General features: G+C 37.0%; 1 protein-coding gene across 4 annotated transcripts in view; it reads left to right on the plus strand.

Annotated features, from left to right (window-relative positions):
• Nucleotides 1-26,966, plus strand: part of BCAS3 (BCAS3 microtubule associated cell migration factor) — a 595,828-nt gene that overhangs the window by 311,480 nt on the left and 257,382 nt on the right. For all 4 annotated transcript variants that reach the window (XM_061176783.1, XM_061176782.1, XM_061176784.1 and 1 more), the window contains exons 21-22: nt 385-581; nt 6,318-6,415. In XM_061176783.1, the coding sequence (XP_061032766.1) occupies nt 385-581; nt 6,318-6,415 (295 nt within the window). The remainder of the gene's footprint in view (nt 1-384; nt 582-6,317; nt 6,416-26,966) is intronic.

Here is a 26,966-nt window from a genome sequence, read left to right on the forward strand (position 1 = left end):
ATTATTTTTTGGCTGCGCCTGGGCTCTTTTGTTACGGTGTGCAGGCTCCAGAGCGCATGGGCTCTGTAGTTGCGGCACACAGGCTCTCCAGTTGTGGCACGCGGGCTTAGTTGCCCTGCGGCATGTGGGATCTTAGTTCCCCAACCAGGGATTGAACCAGTGTCCCCTGTATTGCAAGACGGATTCTTAACCACTGGATCACCAGGGAAGTCCCTGTCATCACCTTTTGATTGTAGATGCCCTGTCCCTCTTCCACTTGGTTAAGATGGGCTTCTTGGAGAATGTGAGTGTTCAGAGATGAGATTGGGGTGGGGGTGTGGATCATGAAAGGCTCTCAAAGGGAGAGCCTAATACATTTAAATCATGATTCCTAATCTGTTCCAGGTAGAAATTGTAACGCACACCGGACCCCACAGACGTCTGTGGATGGGTCCACAGTTCCAGTTCAAAACCATCCATCCCTCAGGCCAAACCACAGTCATATCATCCAGTTCATCTGTGTTGCAGTCTCATGGTCCAAGTGATACTCCACAGCCCCTTTCGGATTTTGATACAGATGATCTTGATCTCAACAGTCTCAGGTAAGAAATAAGAACTAGAGAGTGATTTGAACACATTAATATGTTCATTTGTAGTTAACATCTTAGATAATATTTGCATTTCCCCTTTTGACGCTTATCACGTTGCAGAATACATACAGTGTAACTTGTGGTTCATTATTATCACTGGGGATCTTATGTGAGATCTCATCACATCCAATAAATATTTGTGTTCTGGATTGTACTTCCCTAAATCTAATATTCAGTGCACTTTTTAAAGCCATCTTATTTTATGATGCCTCTCTCATATTTCTAATATCTATCTATCTCTTTATCTGTCTCGCTATGTTTTCATCATATATATTCTCGATCCTCACTTGTAAGAATCACAATAGTTTACAGAGTATGCTTTTTATTATTAGCATTTTTTTTTAATGTAATTGAGAACTTTTTGACTTTTGTGCTCTTCTGTTTGCTTAGCAGTTTAATTTGTTACACCAAGACTTGACACATTAGGATACAACAGACAGTGAAGGGCTCAGTCTAATGCAATATAATCTCCCTTTCCTTGTGTTCTTTTAAAAAAAAGTTCTACAGTGTATTTTTATTTGAATCTAAAATAGCCCTCTGACCTTTTTCTTGCATCTCTTTTTTAAAAATTGTGGAAAAATGTGTCCCAATCCTATGTTGGAAATACGTTTTTATTCTACTTCTTTGTCAACATTAATAACAAATCTTTATAACAATGCAAAAGCTGTTGCAGAGGTGGATTAGGCCTAGATATTTCTTCTTTAAGAATAACTCAGGGCTCCCCTGGTGGCGCAGTGGTTAGGAATCTGCCTGCCAATGCAGGGGACACGGGTTCGGGCCCTGGTCTGGGAAGATCCCACATGCCGCGGAGCGGCTGGGCCCATGAGCCATGACTACTGAGCCTGCGCCTGGAGCCCGTGCTCCGCAACAGGAGAGGCCGCGACAGTGAGAGGCCCGCGCACCGCGATGAAGAGTGGCCCCCACTCGCCGCAACTGGAGAAGGCCCTCGCACAGAAACGAAGACCCAACACAGCCAAAAATAAATAAATAAATAAATTTATAAAAAAAAAAAAAAGAATAACTCATATAATGAAACATGTCTCCTGTAATACCTTTCTAAGTATTTTAGTTTGTTATTTTAGTTTTCTTTGTATTTTATTTCTTCCATACATTTTTGCTTTTTTTGGTTCAGTGTATTTTCTTCAGCTTTGTAGAAGTGGCGCTTCTCCCTAAGATGTGAGGCAATAGTGACAATACAGTGGGTGCTAGACCATTTTTCATAGGTACTAATTATAAAATATGATCCAATTTCAGAAAGTCAAGTAGAGTCAGTCCTCAGCTTAGTGATTCAGTGCGTATTCAAATGTTTTTATAGGTTATTTTGTTACTTAAATGTTAATAAAATAGACCCATGAAACTATGTTTATTCTCTTTACTAAAGTATTCACGAGATTCTCCCACCACCTTTTTTTCTTTCTGATGATTGTCACCCGCTACTCTGATAAGACCCTGTCCCTTTTCTTTGGAGGACATCCCCAGCTCCTGTATACACAGCTCTGTTCCTTTGGGTTTTTTGTTTGTTTTTAAAGTTTTTTTTTTTTTTTTTGATGTGGACCATTTTTAAAGTCTTTATTGAATTTATTACAATATTGCTTCTGTTTTATGTTTTGGTTTTTTTGGCCACGAGGCATGTGGGATCTTAGCTCCCCGACCAGGAATCGAACGCGCACCCCCTGCACTGGAAGGTGAAGTCCTAACCACTGGACCACCAGGGAAGTCCCCTGTTCTTTTGTTTTTGACCTCCTCTAGCTTTCTTAGTTACCCCTTACTTCAGATACAGTTCTTCATCTAAAAGCTCTCTAACTTGCTTCTTCAGACAGAGCTTTATTCCTGAAATCCTTCCAGAATTTTCCTCAGGGACTTTTCTTTTTCTTATACTAAAGAGCTCCTGGTATTTAAATTGTTTGTGTCCTATTTGTTGGGAACATATAAATATTAGAAACCTTTATGTTAGTCCCAGGTTTATAATTTTTTTTTATTTGACTTGTAGTTTATATTTAAACATTTGAGCATATAGGCCCTTGGTTATGACCTTAACCCCATTAGAACACAGTTTTGATGGAAAATTCAGATTTACCTCACATCATTTCAATTATGTGTCCTGTTTAGTACCATTTCCTGCCCAGCATCCAATTAGAAATCCCACTTTTTATATTCTCCTCACCCCTGTCCACTATCACTTTATCCCAGCTCCTCACCTCTGGTTCTACATTTCTTTAGGCTTATGCACAATGGCAGTATGGCTGTTGACTTTACCTTCTTCTTTATTTATTTTTTTATTTTTAAAATTAATTTATTTATTTTTATTAGTTTATTTTTGGCTGCGTTGGGTCTTCCTTGCTGTGCACGGGCTTTCTCTAGTTGCGGTGAGCGGGGGCTACTCTTCGTTGTGGTGGCTTCTCTTGCTGCGGAGCACAGGCTCTCAGTGCACGGGCTTCAGTAGTTGTGGCACATGGGCTCAGTAGTTGTGGCTCATGGGCTCTAGAGTGCAGCCTCTGTAGTTGTGGTGCACGGGCTCAGTAGGTGTGGTGCACAGGCTTAGTTGCTCCGCGGCATGTGGGATCTTCCCTGACCAGGGCTCGAACCCGTGTCCCCTGCATTGGCAGGCGGATTCTTAACCACTGAGCCACCAGGGAAGCCGCCCCCTACCTTCTCCTTTAAATTGTGAAGACTTGTTTAGATTTTTTTGGCTCAACTGACCCTTTACACCTGGTACCTTGTCCTATACCTCATATTGCTAAGAATTACTTGATGCTGTGGTAGTCTGCCTCCCTGTATCCTAACCAAAATGGCAACAGTCAGGTGTATTGGTGGCTGTCGTATCTATAACAGGCATGGCTGTTAGGCATGGCTAACCTCATACCAGCTCCTTATTTGGAATAGGGATTTAACTCGTAAAAAAGGTCAATGAAATATTTATTAATAGACCTGAGAAATAGATAATGTAAAAGAAAGTGAAATGTAAAACCTAGTTTTCCATTCAAGATTAGCTCCTAAGAAATCAATTTCATTTTATTTTATCATTTTATTTTTTCATCTAGTTAATTAATACATCCATCAACTGATGTATTTTATATATGTATGTTGTGAATTTTCTGTGTGTGAGAACATTTAACTTCTACTCTTTTATCAAACTTCAGTTATATAATATAGTTTTATCAACCATAGTCACCATGTGATACATTAGATCTTCACACCTTAACCATATTATTTTAATTGATATATAATTCACATAACATAAAATTCACTGTACAATTCAGTGGCTTTATTACATTCACTATGTTGTGCTACATCCCCCAGTCTAATTCTAGGACATTTCCATCACCCCCACCAGTTTTTTTTTGGTCTTTTTAAAATTATTATTATGGAAAAATTTCAAGCATATATAAAAATATGTAAAGTTAAAGAGAATAATAGAATTAAACCCTGTGTATCCGTTGCCCAGCTTCAACACATCAATTCTTGGCCAGTCTTCTTTCATCTATAGCCCAGTCCACACCCCACCCACAACTCTGGATGATTCAGAAACTCCAATGCTATAAAGTGAATTAATAATAGGAAAATTATTAGGCCATATAAATTATTTAGACCGGGAAGGAGCTTTGATTTGCATGCACTGAGCATGTCTAACAGGCTAGCTTCTTGTTTCTTATAAGACCCAGAAAACATCTCTTCTAGAAACTTCAAATAAACTCTTCCTCTTTTCTCACTGGCCCACATTTGCTTCGGCCTGCCCATCCCTGGAGCTAATTAATCTCACCATGAGATGATGGGATTATCGTGACTGGCTTGGGAAAATGAGCTGGGGCAGAAGGCATACTGGTTAGGGCACCATTATCATCCACTACAGCAGTGATCATCAACATTTCCAACTTCCAGTACTAGATCAAATGCATCATTTTTCATCCCCCCGCCCCGTCCCATTTCTTTCTTTCATACAACAAATGCATATACATTCGAGCTGTGCTTTCAGTAAGGACTCTTTTGGGACTTCCCTGGTGGCGCAGTGGTTAAGAATCCGCCTGTCAATTCCCACATGCCGCGGAGCAACCAAGCCCATGTGCCACAACTACTGAGCCTGCGCTCTAGAGCCCGTGAGCCACAACTACTGAGCCCGTGTGCCACAACTACTGAAGCCCCCGCGCCTACAGCCCATGCTCCGCAACAAGAGAAGCCACCGCAATGAGAAGCCCGCGCACCACAACGAAGAGGAGCCCCCACTCTCTGCAACTAGAGAAAGCCCCCGCACAGCAACGAAGACCCAGTGCAGCCAAAAATAAATAAATAAATTTATTTTAAAAACAAACAAAAATACCTCTTCACAAAGATTAACTCAATGGATCACGGACCTAAATGTAAAAAGCAAAATTATTAAAAAAAAAAAAAAAAAAAAGGACTCTTTTTCTGTAGTCCATAATTGGTATGTCAGCCTTCTGTAATCTGTCCCATGGTGCTTATTGATTCTTATCTTCCACCAGTATCCACTATAAACCCTATGCTTAAGCCAAATCATGCTCCTCAAGATGCCCTGCATTTATCATGCTTGGTCATAATTCCAAGGGTTCACTTGTTCTAGTTCTGTGTTTAAAGGGCACTTCTTGCCCCTTTGCATATATACACATCCTAATACTGTATACAGGTCCAATTTCTGCTATAGCTCCATAAGATCATCTCGATTTGCTGTGGACCATACATTCCTCCCCCCATGTCTTCATTCTGAGCTTTCATTACCTATTTCATTCATTTTCACACTCCGGTTTTCTTTTGCATCAGTCCTGAATGTCCGTATGCTGTACTGTATATCTGCACACAGACTTTGTATTTCGTGTTTTGTTTCTGCTTGTTCCTAGAATAATACTGACACGTGATTAATATTCAGCAAATACTTACTGAATGAACGAATCGCCAAAAATGCATGCTTATATTGTTATAACAAGTCTTTATTCCTTTAAGTTGCCTGGGCCTCTCGGATCTTTTAGCCATACAGAAATTTTTGTGTGAATAGTATTAATCTAATACAACTGGAAATAGACTCTTGGCATTTATAGATTTGCCATTCCCAAGCAACTTGAAATTGTATGTAGTAAATTGCAAGTTTGCTGAGACTCTAATTGATTCTTCAATGCTAATTGATAATTTTATGGAGGTAACTCAGTTAGGTGGTAGTAATCCTAGCTAACCCCCTGGCAGCCACATCCCAACACAGCCTTGTTATTCTATGCTTGTTGTCATATATAAAGTAACTTTCATTAAGGATTTTAAGGGAGTGACTCAAAATTTGTATCTATTAATGCTGTCTTTTAAGGAAGGCATGGTCCTATTCATGAATTTGAAGATTCTCAAAACTCTTCATCTCCTTTGCAAATGCCAAAGTTTTCAGTATAATGTGTTTTGTGTCCTCTCCCATGCTGCTTAATTTATCCCTTTAAATTAATTTCAGTTTTTCAGTCCCTTGCTTAAAATCTATTGAAAACATACAAAGAGAAGAAGAGGTCTAGAGTGTAGAGAATGCTGTGCTTTAGGCTTCTGTGAGAATAAGGGACTGCAGCTCCCCTGTTTGCCTTGTTTTAGAATGAATGGTTCTTTAATGGATTGGGCTATTCCAGCGTTCCTGATTTAAGATCTGTTGTCGCCAGCGACAGTTTTGATGCCAGTAACATATGTGAATTAAATTAAATTGCATTGCAGGATCCAGCCAGTCCGCTCTGACCCAGTCAGCATGCCAGGGTCATCCCGTCCAGTGTCTGATCGAAGGGGAATTTCCACCGTGATTGATGCTGCCTCAGGTAGAAAACTACCTCCAAAATGTTTACTGGGTATTTCTGTGCATTTTTAATTTCTTTTCTTGCACAATGTAGAGAGTATGTATTTTTTGCCATCTTCCTCTTCTTTTTTCGGGGGGTGGTGGGGAGGGATGGCTGCGTGTGCACATGCAGTTGTGTGTGCACGTGTGCGTGTGTGGGGGGGTGTGTGTGTATTAAAACAGTACTGTGCCTACATTTGCTGCTGAACGACGCCGTGCATTTAAATTATTGTTAAGGTTGGTGAATGATGCGGTGGAGTTGGCACTTGATTAAATGTAATGAACACAGTATTGAAGGCTACAGGGTTGATGACTGTTTTGCCTTTGATCTCTCAAATGTGGAGAAGCAACCTTGACAGAGAACGTAAATACAATATATGGATTCAATTTACTCAACCTGTTGAGTATCAAAGTGCCTGATCTGTGGAAGTAGAGAGTCCAAATGCTATAGCTTAAATGGTTTTATTATTGAAAGCATAAAGTTTAGAAATTCATTAACTTAACTCTATCTATCACAATGATTAACTTCCTATCCTTGGAAGCAAGCCATGAATATGTGTCATCAGTACCTGGAAGTAAGTCTTTGTCTCTATAGGTGATAGTTGCTACATTAGTATTGTAAAACTGTTTTCTGCCAGGTCTGCCAAATAATAGAACTGTTTGTAATAATACATTTTCTCATCTCTAAATGCAGTCATAAAGAAAATAAGGACAGTGATGCTTTATATATGGTGCAGCTGCGGTGCATCTGAAGACATCATACGGCAGAGTTTCATCAAAAAAAGTCTCTTACAAGTAGAATTATTAAACACTCGGTATTAGTCAAACAGTTGAGTCAGAGAGGATTTTAATCTATAGCAATTTCAAAATCTCTAGAGACAGCTGACTTGATTGAGGTTTACATGTGAAAGAAAAAGGAAACAAACACAAACCTGCTTTGTGAAGGTCTCTTTTAAAAGACCAAAGCTTCTGTTTCTGATTCTGTCTCTGGATGTGTTTCGAAGTTTGAAAGCTCATGGGTTTTGTTCGTTTTCTTGGCGTTCTGGACTATTTGTCAGTGGATTGTACCTTGTGTCTGATTGAGCGATCCACTTCCAGGGCTGCGCTTTCATTCTTAATGTAAACTCTTACTTTGGAGAACTCATACTTGTTCCTCTGCTCTAACTTGGCAACCAGGGTAGTCCTCTGGAAACAAGCACAGAAATGTCTAAGGTCCCTAGCCTTGCACTGAATGAGATATTGAGATAGGTGACTTAAACAATAAACCTTTTTGATAGTTTCAGTCTGTCAGTGCTAACAGATCCTGCTCATATGGAATTATCATTTACAATTGTGAATCCTGGAAATGATGTATTTTAACCTGAAGTATTTTATTCAAGATTTCAGTAGTAGGTTTTGTTGGTTTGGGGGTATTGTTTTTTTGTTTTTTTACGTTATTAAACTGCCATATTATTAATGTTTTAGCATCAGGTAACTAGCTGTTGGTCAAGTGAAACACATGTCACTAAAGCAGTTCCCATGTGTGTTATTAAATGTGCCATATTCAGTGCACAATTCTGGGTTAAGACTTGTATTTATCACATATCACTATCTCAATTTTAGCTCTTTGTAAAGTTCTCTCATGCCACAGAAAGGAACTTCAGTGAACGATTGCAACCATAGTTTTGTTTTACTCTGTTGCAAGAAGAGTTTTTAAGTTGATGTTTGAGCAGGGGATTCAGTCTTTGCCTTTGATTTACTTAGGTTTCCATCAGAAAAACATGTAGGAGGTTCTAGGATATTGTTCTCCAACTCTGAGCCTCTGCCTGACAGTACTAATCTTTGGAGTAGAGAAGGACTTCTTGGTGACCAAGCTGTATTATTTTTCTCGGCCTCTTTTCATTCCAAAAAGCTATAGCTCCTTTCAGAGTGACAGCCAGAGCAATGAAATGTGTGTGCTACGTTCTCTAGCTGAGCTAAAGAAACCCCATAGATGAGGAATTAGACTTCTATGAATTATCCTCTACCTCTCAAATGGTTTGCATCCCTTTTGTTGAACATGTTTTTTAAGTGGGTGAATAATGTTTTGTTGGGGAAACTTCATCTACTTCTATCTAGTAGGACCACTTTTTTAAAAGTCTTACTTTCTATTGAGAAAAGATAGAGATAACAAGATAGAGGTTAGATGATTTGGGTTCTTTTTTTGAAATTTATTTTATTGAAGTATAGTTGATTTACAATGTTGTGTTAATTTCTGCTGTACAGCAAAGTGATTCAGTTATACATATATACATTCTTTTTCATATTCTTTTCCATTGTGGTTTATCACAGGATATTGAATATAGTTCCCTGTGGTATACAGTAGGACTTTGTTGTTTATCCATACTGTATATAACAGTTTGCATCTGCTAATCTCAAACTCTGATTTGGGTTCTTTATGAAAGGAAATTCCGTTTTAGATTCTTCTACTAAAAAGAGTATAACATATTTTTATAATTGCTCCTGAACCAGGAAGTGCGTCTCTGATTATGACCCATGCATTGGAGGCAGCTGCATATTATGAAGATGCTAATCTGGAGTTTTGATTGCCTTTGCTTAGAGGGATATGACCAGTGTGGCACCTCCTCTTATCAGGGTTCATTGCTTTGTCTTACCGTCAAGCAATTTATACGACTAAACGTATTGTCTTTTTAATTGTTCCTATGGCATATTTTTTTTTCTCCATTACCAGTAAAAGTGTAAAAAATATGAGAAAAATGTCACCCTGGAGCAGCTCAATCATTTAAGCATTCCAGTAAGTGTTGTCTCAAAATGTTACACTGAAGATCTTCCTTTGACAGCCTGACATGCATCTGCCATCAATTAAGTTATCTGAACTATTCTTGAATCTCTCTTTTAACAACATCACCTTTCTGGGAAAAGACTTTCATGTGTTTATAATCCCTTTCAATTGTGAAAGGTAACCCTTATTCTGGTTACCTTTATTTTAGTGGCAGCTCTTGCTCTGTCTGTCTAAAGCAGTGGTAGTATAATTATTTTTCATCTAATTACTTTTCAGAGGCATAGTACTGAAAAGTTTAACGTGACACTATCACATCTTTTGGTGGCCGTGACAATTTTCAAAGTGAAAATATTATTTAAACCTTGGGTCTGTATGTTCTGTTTTAGGTATATGTGTATCTTGCAGTGTTATTCTACTGAAACTAAAAGAGATCAGCAGGGCATTGTGCCACTCTTGCTAGCAAATTTTCTTTTTTTTTTTTGATTTCTTGATCATATAGTATGTTTGTGCTTCACTCCTTCACATGGAAATATACCACCTAAACTACATGTTTTTCACTTATTAACTTTGATAATTTAGGCACAGTGTAAATTCCATGCCTTTAGATACCTATGAACCAGCTTCTTGCTGTCTCTCTCTATATATGTGTATTTTAGACTCAGCAGATCTATACTGCTTTATATGTAGATGTTACTTCCCATGACATGTTTCATCTGATCTTTGGAGTTTCAAAAGATACTATCCTACCTCAGATTTTGAGTTTAGATAATTGTATGAGGTTCCCTTCTTGACTGAGGAGAAGACCATTCTGGAAATGGACTTTATAGGATTTATCCATACACACAGGCTACCCAGAACAAATGGGGTTTGAATGAACTGCTCCATTTTTCCGGTCCAACTGATTGACATCAGTGTCGGAATCATAGACAGTACGTCTAGACAAACCACTGCATGGATTACTTACTTTTTTTTTTTTTTCCTCTGTACATTCTTTTTTTCCTAACATTCCTGGTTAGGTATCTAAGAATTTCTTCCCGTTGTTTGTCCTTTATAACATGTGTCCTTCTTTTGATAAAAGTGTAGGACCTGAAGAGAAAAAAAAAATCCTGTCAATGTCCTGTTCAAACTTGTTTCCCACATTGGTGACTGAAGTACTTGTTCCAGGCCTTGCAGGCTGTACTTGTTGGATAACTTAATAACAACTCTAATTGCTTTTGAGTCATCCATACAAAGAGCCTAGAAAGATCTGGTTCACCCTAAGTTTGTTTGTCCTCGTTTGTAGTTTTACTATGGAAATTGGTGTTTACCAAGAAAGAACTCAAAGCAACTGAGATTTAAAGACAAACTTATGCCTGACTTGTATGAAGAGCAGACATCTTTGTCAAGCTCTACTAAAGTAAACATTTTATAGAGAAAATGTTATTAGAAGTGGTAAGAGCAGCATTGATGTACATTCCTGAGGCAAATGACAGTAGGAGAGGAAAAATTGTGACAGATAAGTAAAATGAGTTCTTATTCTTTAGAGCAGGCTTTTTGGTACATAAGGTATTGGTGCTATGTCAAGCATTCCACTAAATAGGGACAAAGTTGCAGACCTGGTATTTGTTGTTGTTCTTGACTCAAGAGAAATGTTATTTTTGTTGTACAATTGCAGTCATCTAAATGATTTCTAAGGAATTAATTAATTCAGGCTTCCAGCACCCAATTCTTCTGGAAAGCGAAATAATTTGTTTGCTTGAAGAAAATGCAAACTGGTTTGATTTGATTGATTTTATAATGATCAACTGTGCCTACTTTGTGTATTTGGCATTTGGTGCATCAGACCCTTAAAAGAACAGATAATACTCATTAGAAGAGTATGGTTGGGTAGGCAACAAGGATATTATTTGAGGAGTCAAATCTCTGCTGGAGGGACGTTCTGATAGAGGCATGCTTTTATCTTACAGAGATTTTTCTGATGCTCTGGGGGAAGCATATTCCTAAGGACTGTATTTCACTGTATCTACAGTTGCCATTTCAATCTGAGGCAGACAAACTTAGTTATTGCATCTTAAAGCCATCAGAGGCACAAGAGCTGCTGGTGGTAAGAAGCAAGAGATTTATAAGAAACACCATTTGGTCTACCATGGTGAGGCCACTTAGCTCCATGATTTTTTTTTTTTTTTTTAACATCATTATTGGAGTATAACTGCTTTACGATGGTGTGTTAGTTTCTGCTGTGTAACAAAGTGAATCAGCTATATGTATACATATATCCCCATATCCCCTCGCTCTTGCGTTTCCCTCCCACCCTCCCTATCCCACCCCTCTAGGTGGTCACAAAGCACCGAGCGGATCGCCCTGTGCTCTGCAGCTGCTTCCCACTAGCTATCTGTTTCACATTTGGTAGTGTATATATGTCAGTGCTGCTCTCTCACTTTGTCCCAGCTTACCCTGCCCCTTCCCCGTGTCCTCAAGTCCATTCTCTATGTCTGCGTCTTTATTCCTGTCCTGCCCCTAGGTTCTTTAGAACCTTTTTTTTTTTTTTTTTTAGATTCCATATATATGCATTAGCATACGGTATTTGTTTTTCTCTTTCTGACTTACTTCACTCTGTATGACAGACTCTAGGTCCATCCACCTCACTACAAGTAACTCAATTTCGTTTCTTTTTATGACTGAGTAATATTCCATTGTATATATGTGCCACATCTTCTTTATCCATTCGTCTGTCGATGGACACTTAGGTTGCTTCCATGTCCTGGCTATTGTAAATAGAGCTGCAATGAACATTGTGGTACATGACTCTTTTTGAATTATGGTTTTCTCAGGGTATATGCCCAGTAGTGGGATTGCTGGGTCATATGGTAGTTCTATTTTTAGTTTTTTAAGGAACCTCCATACTGTTCTCCATAGTGGCTGTACCAATTTACATTCCCACCAACAGTGCAAGAGGGTTCCCTTGTCTCCACACCCTCTCCAGCACTTATTGTTTGTAGGCTTTTTGATGATGGCCATTCTGACCAGTGTGAGGTGATACCTCATTGTAGTTTTGATTTGAATTTCTCTAATAATTAGTGATGTTGAGCATCTTTTCATGTGTTTGTTGGCAATCTATATCTTCTTTGGAGAAATGTCTATTTAGGTCTTTTGCCCATTTTTGGATTGGGTTGTTTGTTTTCTTTGATATTGAGCTGCATGAGCTGCTTATATATTTGGGAGATTAATCCAGCACCATGATTTTAAAACTAGAACTGAGTGACAGAAGCCATGATGTTATAATCATGGTCTTGAACTTTTGCTGAAGCCTTCAACAAGTCATGTTTCCTACCTATCCATTCTTCTCTGCATCTGTAAAAAGAATTTAAGTTTCCCTATGTAAAAATTTGTTTCACCTCTTTTGGCAGGAATGTGTTCAAATTATTTCCTAAAATAATTCCCGGATATAAAGGATATAAAGTTCTTTTGAAATGTTGAGATATTTCTTTGAATAAACAATATGGTTTTCATTTAATAGAGTTCCAGATATTCTTTGTGATTATAAGGTGACGAAAACTCCAGGCATACTTGTACCTTGGGTATTCAAAGCCTATGTGGGATCAGTTAAGAGGATTATGGATGAGGGTGAAATTAAAAGAAGGCTTAGTCCTGACCTGTGAACAGAGTCCCTCAGAGGGGAAGAAAGAGGTCAGTACTTTTACTTTGACACTATTTATACTTTAAACAGTAAATATTCAAACTAAGATATTAAGATTGGCTTTTTAATTAGAAATGAGGAAGTCTTTGCATTATTTCAGCTCTAATCTAATGAACACCTACTGCCTGTAGAGAATCAAAAATAAATTTTAGAGATTAAGAATATAGGGAAAAGACCTAGATTTCTCATCAGAGAAGTGCTCAGTCACATCTCTCTCCTTCTGATTTAAATACTCCTCTCATTCTTCTTTCTAATATTTATAGGATGTTAGAAGATGAAATTCAAGTTAACAATGTGGAAAATTTTAGCTCAGCACAATTAAGGAAAAAATCATTGCCCCACTTGAAAATGAAGAAACTGTAAACAGAAGTAGAAGAAGCTGCTGGGAAAGTTTTTTCTGATGACACATTACTTCTTTGAATAAATCTTTGTGTCAACTGAAACCTCGCCTTTGCTTTCTCTGTTGCAAGCACTAAGTCCTTGACATGACTTTAAGTCTTTCCTAAGCATTTTGAGAAGGAATTGATGGAATTCTCCCTACTGTTGATATACCAGGTTACCACATATTTACATGGGACTTTTGGACCAAAAAACCCAACATTTCTTTTTTGTACCTTTATTACTACATCTTTAATACAAGGCTGGACTGTTTATGTAGTCTGTTGCCTGAGACTGTGGTGGCAGAGGGACAATATTGGGGGCAGTATTAGAATTTGTTTAAGTCTGAACCGGGAATTCCATCTGTCTTAGTGACATTAGTGTCAAACTGTTAGTGCCACACTATTTTAAATTGTGTCCAAGAGCCTGAGGCTTATGCTTATAGGTGCCATCTATAAACTTAGAAACAAACAAAAGAGCCTCTCTCCATTGAATATGAAAGCCCAGTGAGCAATTAAAAAGCAGCCTGGGACCTCACCCGGGCAACTAGTCGGAACCAGAGCTCTTGATATTCCCCTGGATATTGTTGAAAACTGTCAGAGAAAAACTAAAGCAAATAATCAAAGTGGAAATAATTGTTCCCCGGAACAGTTTTGTTTTCAAAGCTTGGTGCAGTGGAAGGAATAGTGACTAGTCACTTATGAATCTTTGGTTCTATAGAGTCTCAGCTCTGCTTGGAACTACCTCGTTAAGAATTTGCTTCAAAACCCAAGGCTTGCTTCTATAAAATGAAGAAAAGAATTGAAGTAGGTTATTTGCAAAGTCCCTTCCATCTTGAAAAATTGATACATCCGTACTTCAGATCACCTTTGAAGAATTTTTTAAAATTAGGGTACGGTTTACATATAGCAAAAATGCACATATCTTAATCATACAGCTTGATCAATTTTTATACCCATGTAATCACCAGGCAGATCAAGTTAGAATATTTCCATCACGCCAGAAAGTTCCTTTATTTCTCTTCCAGTCAAGACTACCTTTGGCCTAGACTATGACTTTTATCATCATAAGTTAGCTTTGTCTATATTGAACTTCGTGTAAATGGAATCATTCTGTACATACTCTTTTGTGTCTGGCTTCTTTTACTCAACTTAATGTTTTCGAGATTCATCCAGGTATTACATGTGTCACTAGTTCATTTTTTTCTACATTGCAGTGTAGTTCGAATGTAACACAGTTTATATATCCATTACCTCATTGTTTTTAGCTTTTGGCATATTATTAATAAAGCGTCTATAAACTTTTCTGTATAAGTCTCTTTTTTTTTTTTTTTGGACATATGCGTTCATATCTTTGGAGCCTATACCTAGGATTGGAAGTGCTGGCTCACAAGGTAGGCATGTGTTTAGCTTTATTAGGATCTGCCAAGAAAGTATCCCTAAATGACTATACCATTTTTTCATTCTGAACAGCAATGTAGGAGCCGTTCTAGTGAATGTAAACTGTGGTTTTAATTTGCTTTTCTCTGATGAATACTGATATTGTGCACCTTGAATATATTTACTGGCGATTTGGATATCTTCTTTTGCAATGTATTTGTGAAGTCTTTCACCAATTTTTGTTGGGTCTACTGTCTTTATTGAATTTCAAGGGTTCTTTAACTATTCTGGGTAAGGTCTTTCATTGGATATTTTGCCAATATGTTCTTTCAGTTCATTGCCTTTTCACTTTCTTATTGGTGTTTTTTGACAAGCAGAAACCCAAACTTTCCATTGTTTTTCTTTTTCTGTTTTCTGATGCTTTTCACTAGTAATTGTATGGTTTTGGCCTTTGCATTTAGGTCTATTATCCTTTTCAAATTATTTTTTATTACGATATGAGGCAAGGATCAAGGTTCAGTTTCTTCCGTACAAATGTCTTGTTGTTCCTGCACTGTTCATTGAAAAGATATGCCTTTCGATGACGCCTTTTCTTTTTTTTTTAATTTATTTTTGGCTGTGCTGGCTCTTCGTTGCTGCGTCGGCTTTCTCTAGTTGCGGCGAGCAGGTGCTACTCTTCTCTGTGGTGCGTGGGCTTCTCGTTGCAGTGGCCTCTCCTGTTGCAGAGCATAGGCTCTAGGGCGTGTGGGCTTCAGTAGTTGTGGCACGTGGGCTCAGTAGTTGTGGCTCACGGGCTTAGAGCGCAGGCTCAGTAGTTGTGGCGCACGGGCTTAGTTGCTCAGCGGCATGTGGGATCTTCCTGGACCAGGGCTCAAACCCGTGTCCCCTTAATTGGCAAGCGGATTCTTAACCATTGCACCACCGGGAAGTCCCGATGATGCCTTTTAAAAAAATCATATTTTACCTGGATTCTCTATTTTCTTCCACATATGTGTGTGTGTGTGTGTGTGTGTGTGTGTATGTGTGTGTGTATATATATATATATATATATATATATATATATATATATGTCTTTATACCACTATCGTACTATCTTAAAAACTGTAGCTGTTTAGTAAGTTTTGAAATGTAGCAGATTAATGTCTCTACTTTTTTTTTCAAGTATATCTTGGCTATTCTAGAATATAGAATATAAATTCATGTATCAATATATCTTTGCATTTCCACACACATGCATATGTACACACATACCAGTGGATGGTATGGTCCACGGACATCTGGAAGTCCCCAATACACTTCCAAGGGGTCAGTGCGTGAAAACTATTTTTATAAATATGAAGTCATTATTTGTCTTTTTTATACTGTCTTAACATTTAGTATAGATTGTGCTGAAGCAATGGTAGATAAAACTGATGGCATCTTAGCATAGTAAAAAGCAGTGGCACCAAACTATGCTTGTAGCCAATGCAACCCGCTCACAGTTAAAAAAAAAAAAAAAAGATATAATTACTTAAGGCTGTCTTTGATATAGTCAACATTATTAATTTTACTAAATTTTAAAATCTAATACATTTTATTAAATTTTCATGCTTGTGTACTTCTTTTTAATGTTCTATATATCACAGTCAAATTAATGCACAGTGGTTGTCTTGAGGAAATGCACTTCTGTGTTTGTTGTGCACTGAACTGGCAACTGTTTTCATGGAATGCAATTTTACTTGAAAGAACAGCTGACAAACTATGTTTATTCAGACATTGGTATTTGGCAGAAATTTTCTCAAAAATAAACAAAGTAAGCCTGTCATTTCAAAGAAGACAACTTACAGTATTTACTACCAATGATAGAAATTCTAGTCTTCAACTGAAGATTGGAAATTTGGAAACCATGTATCCACCAGTCTGCTTAACAGGTTCCCAATACTTAAACACATTTCTGATGAGATAGGTGGTGATAGTGACTAGTGTGATATTTTATATCATAAAATAAATCAACATTTGGAAGATCTGAAATATTTTCCAAATGACCAATCTTATGATATGATAAAATTATGTCTGGGTAATGGACTCATTCCAAGTGCAAGATAGGACAAAGGATTTTAATATGACAGAGTACAAAAGTTAATTGGTATGGTTTCAGATATCATTGTAACTAATTTGTTAAGTGTAATATCAAGGAAGAATATCCCCAGAATCTGAAAAGGCTCAGAATATGAATATGCTGCATCCTTTTCCAATCACATTTCTCAGTGAGGCCAACTTGTCTTCACATACTTCAACCAAAACAACATATCACAACAGATCAAATACATAAGCTGATAGGAGAATCCACCTGTTATCTATTATAAAGATTTCTCTCCAAAAAAGTAAAAATGTCACTCTTTCTCACTATTAGTTTGGAAATTATTTTTAATAAAAATACTATTTAAACAGCCAATGCCACAGAGATACAAAAAATCATAAGAGAATACTATGAACAGTTCTATTCCAGCGAATTGGACAACCTAGGAGAAATGGGAAAATTTCTAGAAACATATAACCTTCCAAAACTGAATCAGGAAGAAATAAACTGAATCAGACCAATCACTAGCTGTGAAATTGAATTTGTATTTTTAAAAAAATCCTAGCAAACAAAAGTCCAGGAATGGACAGCTTCCCAGGGAAATTCTCCCAAACATATAAGAGCTATAACATATCCTCAAGCTAGTCTAAAAAACTGAAGAGGATGGAGCACCCCCAAACTCATTCTATAGGGCCATCATTACCGTGATACCAAAACCAGACAAAGACACTACAAAAAAAGAAAAATATAGGCCAATATCTCTGATGAATATAGATGCAAAAAATTCTCAACAAACTATTAACAACTTAAATTCAGCAGTATATAAAAAGGATCATACACCATGATGAACTGACATTTATTCCAAGGATGCAAGAATGGGTCAGTATCTGCAAATCAATCAATGTGATACACCATATTAACAAAAGGAAGGATGAAAATCATATGATCATCTCAATAGATGCAGAAAAAGCACTTGACAAAATCCAATGTCCATTCATGATAAAAACTCTCATCAAAGTGGGTACATCGGAGCATATCTCAACATAATAAAGACCATTTATGACAGACCCACAGCTAACATTATACTCAACTGTGAAAAGCTGAAAGCTTTCCCTCTAACAACGGGAACAAGACAAGGATCCCCACTCTCATCACTTCTATTTAACATAGTATTGGAAGTCCTAGCTACAGAAATTAGACAAGAAGAAGAAATAAATGGCATTCAAATTGGAAGGGAAGAAATAAAACTGTCACTATTTGCAGATTACATGATATTATGTATGGAAAATACTAAAGTCTCCACCAAAAAACTATTAGAGCTAATAAATGAATTCAGCAAGGTTGCAGGATACAAGATTAATATACAGAAATATGTTGCTTAGCTATACACTAATAATGAACTATCAGAAAGAGAAATTAAGGAAACAGTTAATTTAGAATTGGATTAAAAAGAATAAAATACCTAGGAATAAACTTAACCAATGATATGACCATAGGGGTTAATATCCAAAATATATACGTAGCTCATCCAAAAAAAAAAAAAAAAACAATTAAAAAATGGGTAGAAGACCTGAATAGACATTTTTCCAAAGAAGACATACAGATGGCCAAAAACCACATGAAAAGAAGCTCAGCATTGCTAATCAAAGGAGAAATGCAAATCAAAACCACGATGAGATATCACCTCACACCTGTCAGAAAGGCTATCATCGAAAAGTCTACAAATAACAAATGTTGGAGAAAAGGGCACCCTAGTACACTGTTGGTGGGATTGTAATTTGGTGCAGCTACTATGGGAAACAGTATTGATATTTCTCAGAAAACTAAAAATAGAACTTCCATATGATCCAGCAATTTCACTCCTGGGTATATATCTGAAGAAATAAAAACACTAATTCAAAAAGATATATGAACCCCAATGTTCATAGTAGCATTATGCACAATAGTCAAGAAATAGAAGCAACCTAAGTGCCCATCAACAGATGAATGGATAAAGAAGATGTGGTATATATGTACAATGGAATATGACTCAGCCATAATAAAGAATGAAATTCTGCCATTTGCAACAATGTAGATGAACTTGGAGAGTATTATGCTTAGTGAAGTAAGTCAGACAGAGAAAGACAAATACTCCATGTTATCACTTACATGTGGAGTCAAAAAAATAAGGCAAATGAATGTATATAACAAAACAAAAACAGACTAACAGATATAGAGATCAAACTACTTGTTACCAGTGGGGAGAGGGAAAGAGGAAGGGGCAAGATAGAGGTAGGTAGGGGATTAAGAGGCACAAACCACTATGTATAAAATAAGCAACAAGTATATAGTCATTATTTTGCAATAAATTTAAATGGAGTATAAAAATATTGAATCACTATGTTGTATACCCGAAACTAGTATAATATTGTAAATCATCTATACTTTGATAAAAATTTATGTAATATGCCATCAAAGAAAGAAAGAAAGAATGTCATTATTTGTAATGGCTCAAAATTAAATTGTCACTTAGTTTAATACATAAAGTGATTCTTGTTGTTTTTTAATGAGTTAATACATAAATATTTTCAATATTGATAGATATAATCACATAAACCAAAGCTCTTTGGAGTCCTCAATCTTTAAGAGCACAAAGGGGTCTTGATTCCCAAAAATGTTTGAAAACTATTGAGAGACAGATATATATATATATATATATATATGTATATGTATATACATATATATATGTATTTATATGCCCCCCACACACATATTAAGTATATATTCATCTCTACAGAAATTTAGATGAGATTTGATTCACATTTCATTGAATCTGTGGATCAAATTTGGGAGATTTGACATCGTAACAATATTGAATATTTGAATACATGAATCTTCTTTAGCTATCCATTTATTTAGGCCTTCTTTAATTTCTCCTAATATTTGTTAACTTTTAATGTAAAAGTCATACATATTTTGTAAAATTTATTTCAATTATTTGATGTTTTGATGCTATTATAAATAGCATGTTTTATTTTTCAGGATTTTTCCATAGTATATAGAATACAATGATTTTTTTTTTTTTGGTACGTTTAAATTGTATCCAGAATCCTTTATAAGTTCATGTATTAATTCTAATAGATTCATTTGGATTTTCTGCTATGCAGTCATGTCATCTGCAAATAAAGATGGTTTTATTTCTTTCCAATCTTTATACCTTTTATTTATTTTCCTCCCTTATTGTACTTGCTTAGATCTCTAGTACAATGTTGAGTAGAAGTGATGATATTGAACATTCTTGTCTTCTTAATCCTAGAGAGAAGTGTTTAATATTTCACTGTTAAATATAATGTTAGATGTAGTTGTTTTGGGTGTTCTTTTACAAATGAAAACCTACATTCCTCTACTGTATTATTCCTATATTGGAACTCCTACATTCTTATATCATTCCTTCATTGGAATGGCAAAAAGATGGACAAAATCCATAAAAGAACCAATCTGACATTCTAAAACTGAAAAATATAATATATTAAATAAATAATTTATTGAATGGGCTTAACAGCTGACTGGATGCATAGGAAGAAAGAATTAGAAACTCAAAAACAAGTCAGAACTTGTCAAAACTGAAGTAGAGAAAGAAGAAAATAATGAAATGCAACAGAACTCAGTGTGAGAAGTGTGTGGGGTAATATTTAACTGTCTAACATACGTGCAGTTGTTACACATGGATGGAAAGGAGAGGATAAGACAAAAGAAATAAATGAAGGGCTGAGAATTTTCTAAAATTAAAGACATCAACTCAAATTTCAAGAAGCTTAGCATGCCCCAAGTAGGATAAATATAAAGAAAACCATACCTTAGCATATCAGAGCCAAAATCTTGAAGTCCAAAAATCATGAAGCAATTTTAATAAGCCTACCATGTTTCTTTATTTCTTAGGTTCATATTTGGGTGAGGATCTAAAGTTTTGACAAAATTAGGGTGATTTTAAGTTTCTTTGACAGTATGAGATCCCTGTCTCCCAGTGCTCTGTGAGGAATCTTCAGGATATTTGCCATTAGACAGAAGTAAAAGAAATGGGGAACCAGTATTTACTTATAAACAGCTATGTGCCCAACATTGTGGTAGGTGTTTTCACATGGCTCATCTCATTTAATCATATTTAATTAGGATCACAGGTCCATTTCAGAAATATGCAAAGAGTGGGCTTTGAGACACCTAGTTCCTGATACTCAGAAATACTTAAAGTGCATTATGGTGACACCTCAGATAAGTCCAGACCTCTTTTTACCCTGCCTGATCAAATATTCATTTCAAAACACTGTATGCTGAAATGAGCCACGTGGGAGTTGAAGAGAATCAACCATTCAGGTGGTGAAAATGTGTGACTGCAGCTGGCAGATGAAGTTCCAGCGTGATGAATTCCCAGCTTGTCCTTATTGCTTCAGGCAACGACTGACAGGCCTGACTGGTCATTGGCTTTCCATTTCTGGCATTGATAGGACTGAAAATTCTTAGTGTCACAGATACTTAAAAGCTGTCCCTGTTAGAGTGGATACAAACAGTGCTGGAGGGTCCTTATTGCATAGAGATGTAATCAATATGGTCTAGAGTTCTTGACCTGAACCTGTAATTATCTGTATCTTGTAAAGGTGGCTTATTGTTAAAGAAAATGCTTATATTCAGAACTTTGGGGCTAAGTTGTGAATGAAGTGAAGAAAAATAGAGGCTTTGTCTCTCTCTTTCTACTTCCTAGTATTTAAGAGGCTATCATAATAATCACAGATCAGGGTATTCTTAAAGGATTAGAACATTGTATCTTTAGGATTTTGGGTGCTGAAGTTTAAATTTTACCTCTGATGCGAAAGTCGTGTCTTCAGTGTTTGCAGCTTGTGATTGTGATTTTTCAAATTCCAAAGTAGAATTTCTTTTCATTGATTTAAATACTTGGATTTGAGGGACTTCCCTGGTGGCGCAGTGGTTGAGAATCCGCCTGCTAATGCAGGGGACACCGGTTCGAGCCCTGGTCCGGGAAGATCCCACATGCTGCGGAGCAACTAAGCCCGTGTGCCACAACTACTGAGCCGCGTGCCACAACTACTGAAGCCCGCGTGCCTAGAGCCCACGCTCCGCAACAAGAGAAGCCACCACAATGAGAAGCCTACGCACCGCAACGAAGAGTAGCCCCTGCTCGCCGCAACTAAAGAAAGCCCGCGCGCAGCAACGAAGACCCAACACAGCCAAAAATAAGTAAATAAATTTATTAAGAAACAAAACAAATACTTGGATTTGAAGTGCAGCTTAAATAATAACACATTTGAGTTTGATCTTTTCCTGTAGCTAAGTGTATGCTGAAAAAAGAAATTGGGTAAGCAGATGTTATGGCATCCATGATCCATGGGTGGGAGTGAGTAGAAGGATGTGACACTGGTAGCAAATTTTAAGTTACTGTATGTTCCAATGTGTTTAAGTATATTGTGATCGAGATTAACTTGCCATGAGAAAATAGTAGAAGTGGAGTTATAAAAGCACTTAACAGTCAGTGTGGATCCTGATTGCTCTGTCACTGCTTGGCTTAAGATACCTCTGGCTGGCATTATTATTAGATTACCTTATGCGTAGGATGCCTTGAAAAAGAGGGGAAAAGTAATGCCTTGTAATAGAGGGCTATTTGAAAACAAGGGCTGTCTTTGTATTTCCACATGCCTGGTATTGGTGCCTGCCACAGAGCAGATAATCAGTATTTGTCACATTGTTGATTTCTGATAAAACGTAAGTCTTTTTCTTTTTTTAATTAATTAATTTATTTATTTTTGGCTGCGTTGGGTCTTTGTTGCTGTGCGCGGGCTTTCTCTAGTTGCAGCGAGCGGGGGCTTCTCATTGCGGTGGCTTCTCTTGTTGCAGAGCACAGGCTCTAGGCACACGGGCTTCAGTAGTTGTGGCACACGGGCTCAGTGGTTGTGGCTCGCAGGCTCTAGAGTGCAGGCTCAGTAGTCATGGTGCACAAGCTTAGTTGCTCTGTGGCATGTGGGATCTTCCCGGACCAGGGATTGAACCTGTGTCCCCTGCATTGGCAGGCAGATTCTTAACCACTGCACCACTAGGGAAGTCCCTAAGTCTTTAAATATACCGCAAAATGTTTTAAATTTAATAATGTTGCATCTTTTTGTATACAGTACCTCACTTAAACCTAGAAAATGTAATCTTGACCAAGAGTCCATTATTAAGGTTGTTATTAGGTTGCTGTCATGCTTATGGTCACTATTCCTTTGTTTGGGTCCTTGGTAAACTGTGTAATCAGTTGAAATATTTTATAGAGCGTTTCAAATGATCTTTCGTGTCATTTTTTTTAAAAGCAGCATTATGTTTGAGTGGTATGTTTCTCACCTTTGATACTTTTACATAACTGGACAATAAAAATAAAGAAATTATGGCCCTCAACTCAGTCATGCTTTAGTCTTATTAGGCTGGCATGGAAATTTGTGTTTGAAGGTTATCTTTATAAAGCAATAATTGGCAAATTCCTGCTTCCTGGGATCTGTTGTCAAGCCTGACAAACATCCACTGAAAGGAATGGACTTGCTTTTGTCTTCTGGTCATACTAGGCTAGCTTCCAGACATGGGTTTGTGGATATTTGGGACTATCTTTTAAGCTAGCCCATCTTATACATGGGCCCAGGATATTGGCATATAGGGATCTGACCTAAATTCCATTAAACCAAAAAGTTTTGTTTTGAATTGCTACCATTTTGGTAATGCCATTACAGTCCAGTGGCTTGTACTTATGCTCTAGGCGGTCCTACGCGACACGCCATCTTGAGTCTTAAACCTGTTTTACTTTGGTTTCTAAGAATACCGGAGAGACCGTATTTATGCTATAAATGCTCAGTGTTACGATTGTAGAGAATACCAAAAGATGCACTTGAAACTTGAACTCTCCACTTAGTCATCCATTTTTTAGAGGAATTTATATAGTTTTCAAGTAAAGAATGTTTGTATGATTGGGAAGAGAAAAGACTCCTTCACCCTTCTGCTTCTCTCTACCTAAAGAGGACACTTAGAGCATCCACAATAATCCCTTTGAAATTCTCCTGTCAGACTGACTTTTCCTATGTCAGAGATTTTGAGCCATAAGTGAATACCTCTAATCAGAGTTTTTATCTCTGTGGTAGGGTCCCAGTTCCTGAGTCAGAGGGCCTACGCCAGAGAGACCTTAGAAAAATGTTGGTGTGGTGTCTGAAACTTTTCATTTGCCTTGAAACATGTTCTTAATTTTACTTTTTCTTCCAGTCGACCTCGTTGATTAAATTAATTACTTTCTCCTCTGTTCTTAAACTTTTACTGTTGTGTTTATCACCTCGTATTAAAGTTCGTTGGGAACCATTTCCCTTTCAAAACTGTGAGCTCATCTTTGAACTCCCCGCAGCACCCTGAATGCTTCAGACACATAATAGGCACTCAATAAATTTTAATGAATTCAGCGTTTTAGCATGGAATATTGAAACCAAACTTTTGAATTTGAGTAGGCACAGTAGTTGCCTCCTAGGAGGGGAACTGAGTGGCTAGGGAACAGAAGTGAAAAGAAGACTTTCTTTTCGTTGTAGCCTTTTAGAACATGAAGCTGCATTATCCTTGCAAAACATAAATGAAGCTCTTCTTAACACCTGACATATTTTCCAGAATTTGACAGGTTACCATCAACAACAAGATATTATTGTTTGTTTGTTTATTTATACAAATAAAGAAACTGAGATTAAAGGGTGTTCAATAACCTGTGTATGGTTACATAGTTAGTAGGTGATAGAGCAAAGTATGAATCAGTACGACCTTTACTTTCTCCAGGATATTGAATACCATTCTCGGCCACAATAGCCTACCTTGATTTTGTTCATACAGTCAGCAGGGAGCAGGGTAGGCATCTGACCTAGGAACTATCCTTACTTACTTCTTATACATGTACTGTGTACATCACAGAAACCACAAAATACAGCACCTCCACTCTTTGAGTGGCACCTCTATTTTAAGAGGCCATTGGCCCAACCTCTTTGATGAGGTTTTGATGATTGAAGACTGTTGTGCTCATGGCTAACCTAGATATCCCTGCAGCTCACAGACTCTTACTCTTTAAGCAGTAAGCATTTATTTTCAGCTAGGAAGGCCACCATCAATCAGGTAATGTTTTCTCAAGCTGAAAAAGGCTTTTACTAAAGAATGGTGATTGCCCAAGGTCACATTTCTTTACCCATCTACTTGTGGGAAAACGCAAACTAAAGGAATACTAGTGTTTGAAACTCACAATTTATTCTGTATTTGCTGGGGAGGGGTGGGAGAGGCAGAGTGATTATATTTCTCTTGGAAATATTGTGAATTACATTTTCAAAATATGGGTGAAAGCATAAAAGAAGCCAAAAAAAACTCTGATTCTAAATGGACCTGACACCTTGATCTTCTATCATGGCATAACATATGAGTGGAGGTTCCCAATGGACCTTTCTACACTACAATATTTATTCCTATAAAGATCTAAGAGTTTTTAGTCGCTTTGAAACTTGCTAAGAGCTGTTCAGATCCCATCCACTGGACTTGTGTTTTTACATGTTAAAGTTATTCTGGTTTGTTTAGTATAGTTCATTCAGAAATACCACACTGCTCAAATTCTGAATAATAATATTAGGCTTTTCAATAAACTTAAAAAGTAGAGCTCAGATATGAAAGTATACCTGAGAGAAAAATGTTTTTGCTTTGCTTTTCTTGTCCATTAATGTTTAGGGACTACGGGGTCTTAAACTGACCGATTTTATCCCTCTGTATTTTCATGTGCAAAATGGTAACTAAATTTTGCCTTCTGTTTCATTAATATGATCAAAATACTAATAAATTGAAAGGTGCTAAGATGATACTTCTATCAGTTCCTGCTATTGATGGTGGAATTTTCACTGTAGTTTGCTTTAATACTATGGTGTCAAGAATAAACAATGGTTCGTTATGGTTTAATTTTAATAGTATGGTTTTAAGAATAAAAAATTACTAAAAAATCTCAGTGAATATAGTACCATTTACATTCACAAAAATAGCTCTATGTAAATTAGTAGATGTACTTAGCTGAGACAAAATTATTTTGAGGTTGTGATCATCAAAATTAATGTAAATTAATATAATTTTGAATTACGCACTTCCTTACTTATGAAGAAAACCAAACTACACTATTCTAGGAAAGTTATAGAAGTAAGGGGAAATAAATAGGATATTTAACATCTCTACTTAAATCTTGAGTTATCCTGTGAGATAAAAGTATTGTTATAATTTCCTTTTTACAGAATAAGGAGCTATGGCTCAAGAGAAATTGTGGACACTATACTACTTCCCATTTTGACAGTGCCATCTGAATTTCTTTATCGTGAACATGTTTTACACAGATATTTATTACAGTATATTTTTGATAAATGCATTTTGGGGATAGACAGGTGTATAGTGTATGAACTTTGTGATCAAATGTAGGTTTGATTTCCGTTTCTGTAGCCAGCCAGCTATATTACCTCCAGTCTCTTTGTCCTTAAGAATACTATGAAAATACCTGTATACTGTGTTGTGAGAATTAATAGAGGTAACATTTGTATATCTTCTGGCCACTGTTTGGATACATAACAAGGACTCATTAAATGTTAGTTCTCTCCTTGTTACTTTATTTCAGTAAGAGGAGGGGGGGGGAGGAGGAGGAGGAGGGGTAATTTTTACTATGTCCCAATGTTTTTGTTTTGCTCTTTAGTATATTATGTTTATTCCTCAGTCTCCCTATGGAGAATGATTTTACTATTGTCCTTATTTTATAACTGAGGAAACAGAGAAGTGGTAGATCCCAGGTTGGAGGCCAGGTAGTCTAATTCCGGAGCTTGTTTTTTTTCTTTTTCTTTTTTTTTTTTAATACATTGGAGTATAATTGCTCCACAATACTCTGTTAGTTTCTGTTGCACAACAAAGCGAATCGGCCATCTGCATACACTTGTCCCCATATCCCCTCCCTCTTGAGCCTCCCTCCCAACCTCGCTATCCCACCCCTCTAGGTCATCGCAAAGCACCGAGCTGATCTCCCTGTGCTATGCTGCTGCTTCCCACCAGCCAACTATTTTACATTCAGTAGTGTATATATGTCGATGCTACTCTGACTTCGCCCCAGCTTTGCCCCCTACCCCATGTCATCAAGTCGATTCTCTACGCCTACCTCTTTATTACTGCCCTGCAACTAGGTTCATCAGTACCATTTTTTTTTTGATTCCATATATATGCATTAGCATACAGTATTTG

This window comes from Eubalaena glacialis, chromosome 19 (assembly GCF_028564815.1).
Source record: "Eubalaena glacialis isolate mEubGla1 chromosome 19, mEubGla1.1.hap2.+ XY, whole genome shotgun sequence".
Classification (NCBI taxonomy): Eukaryota; Metazoa; Chordata; class Mammalia; order Artiodactyla; family Balaenidae; genus Eubalaena; species Eubalaena glacialis.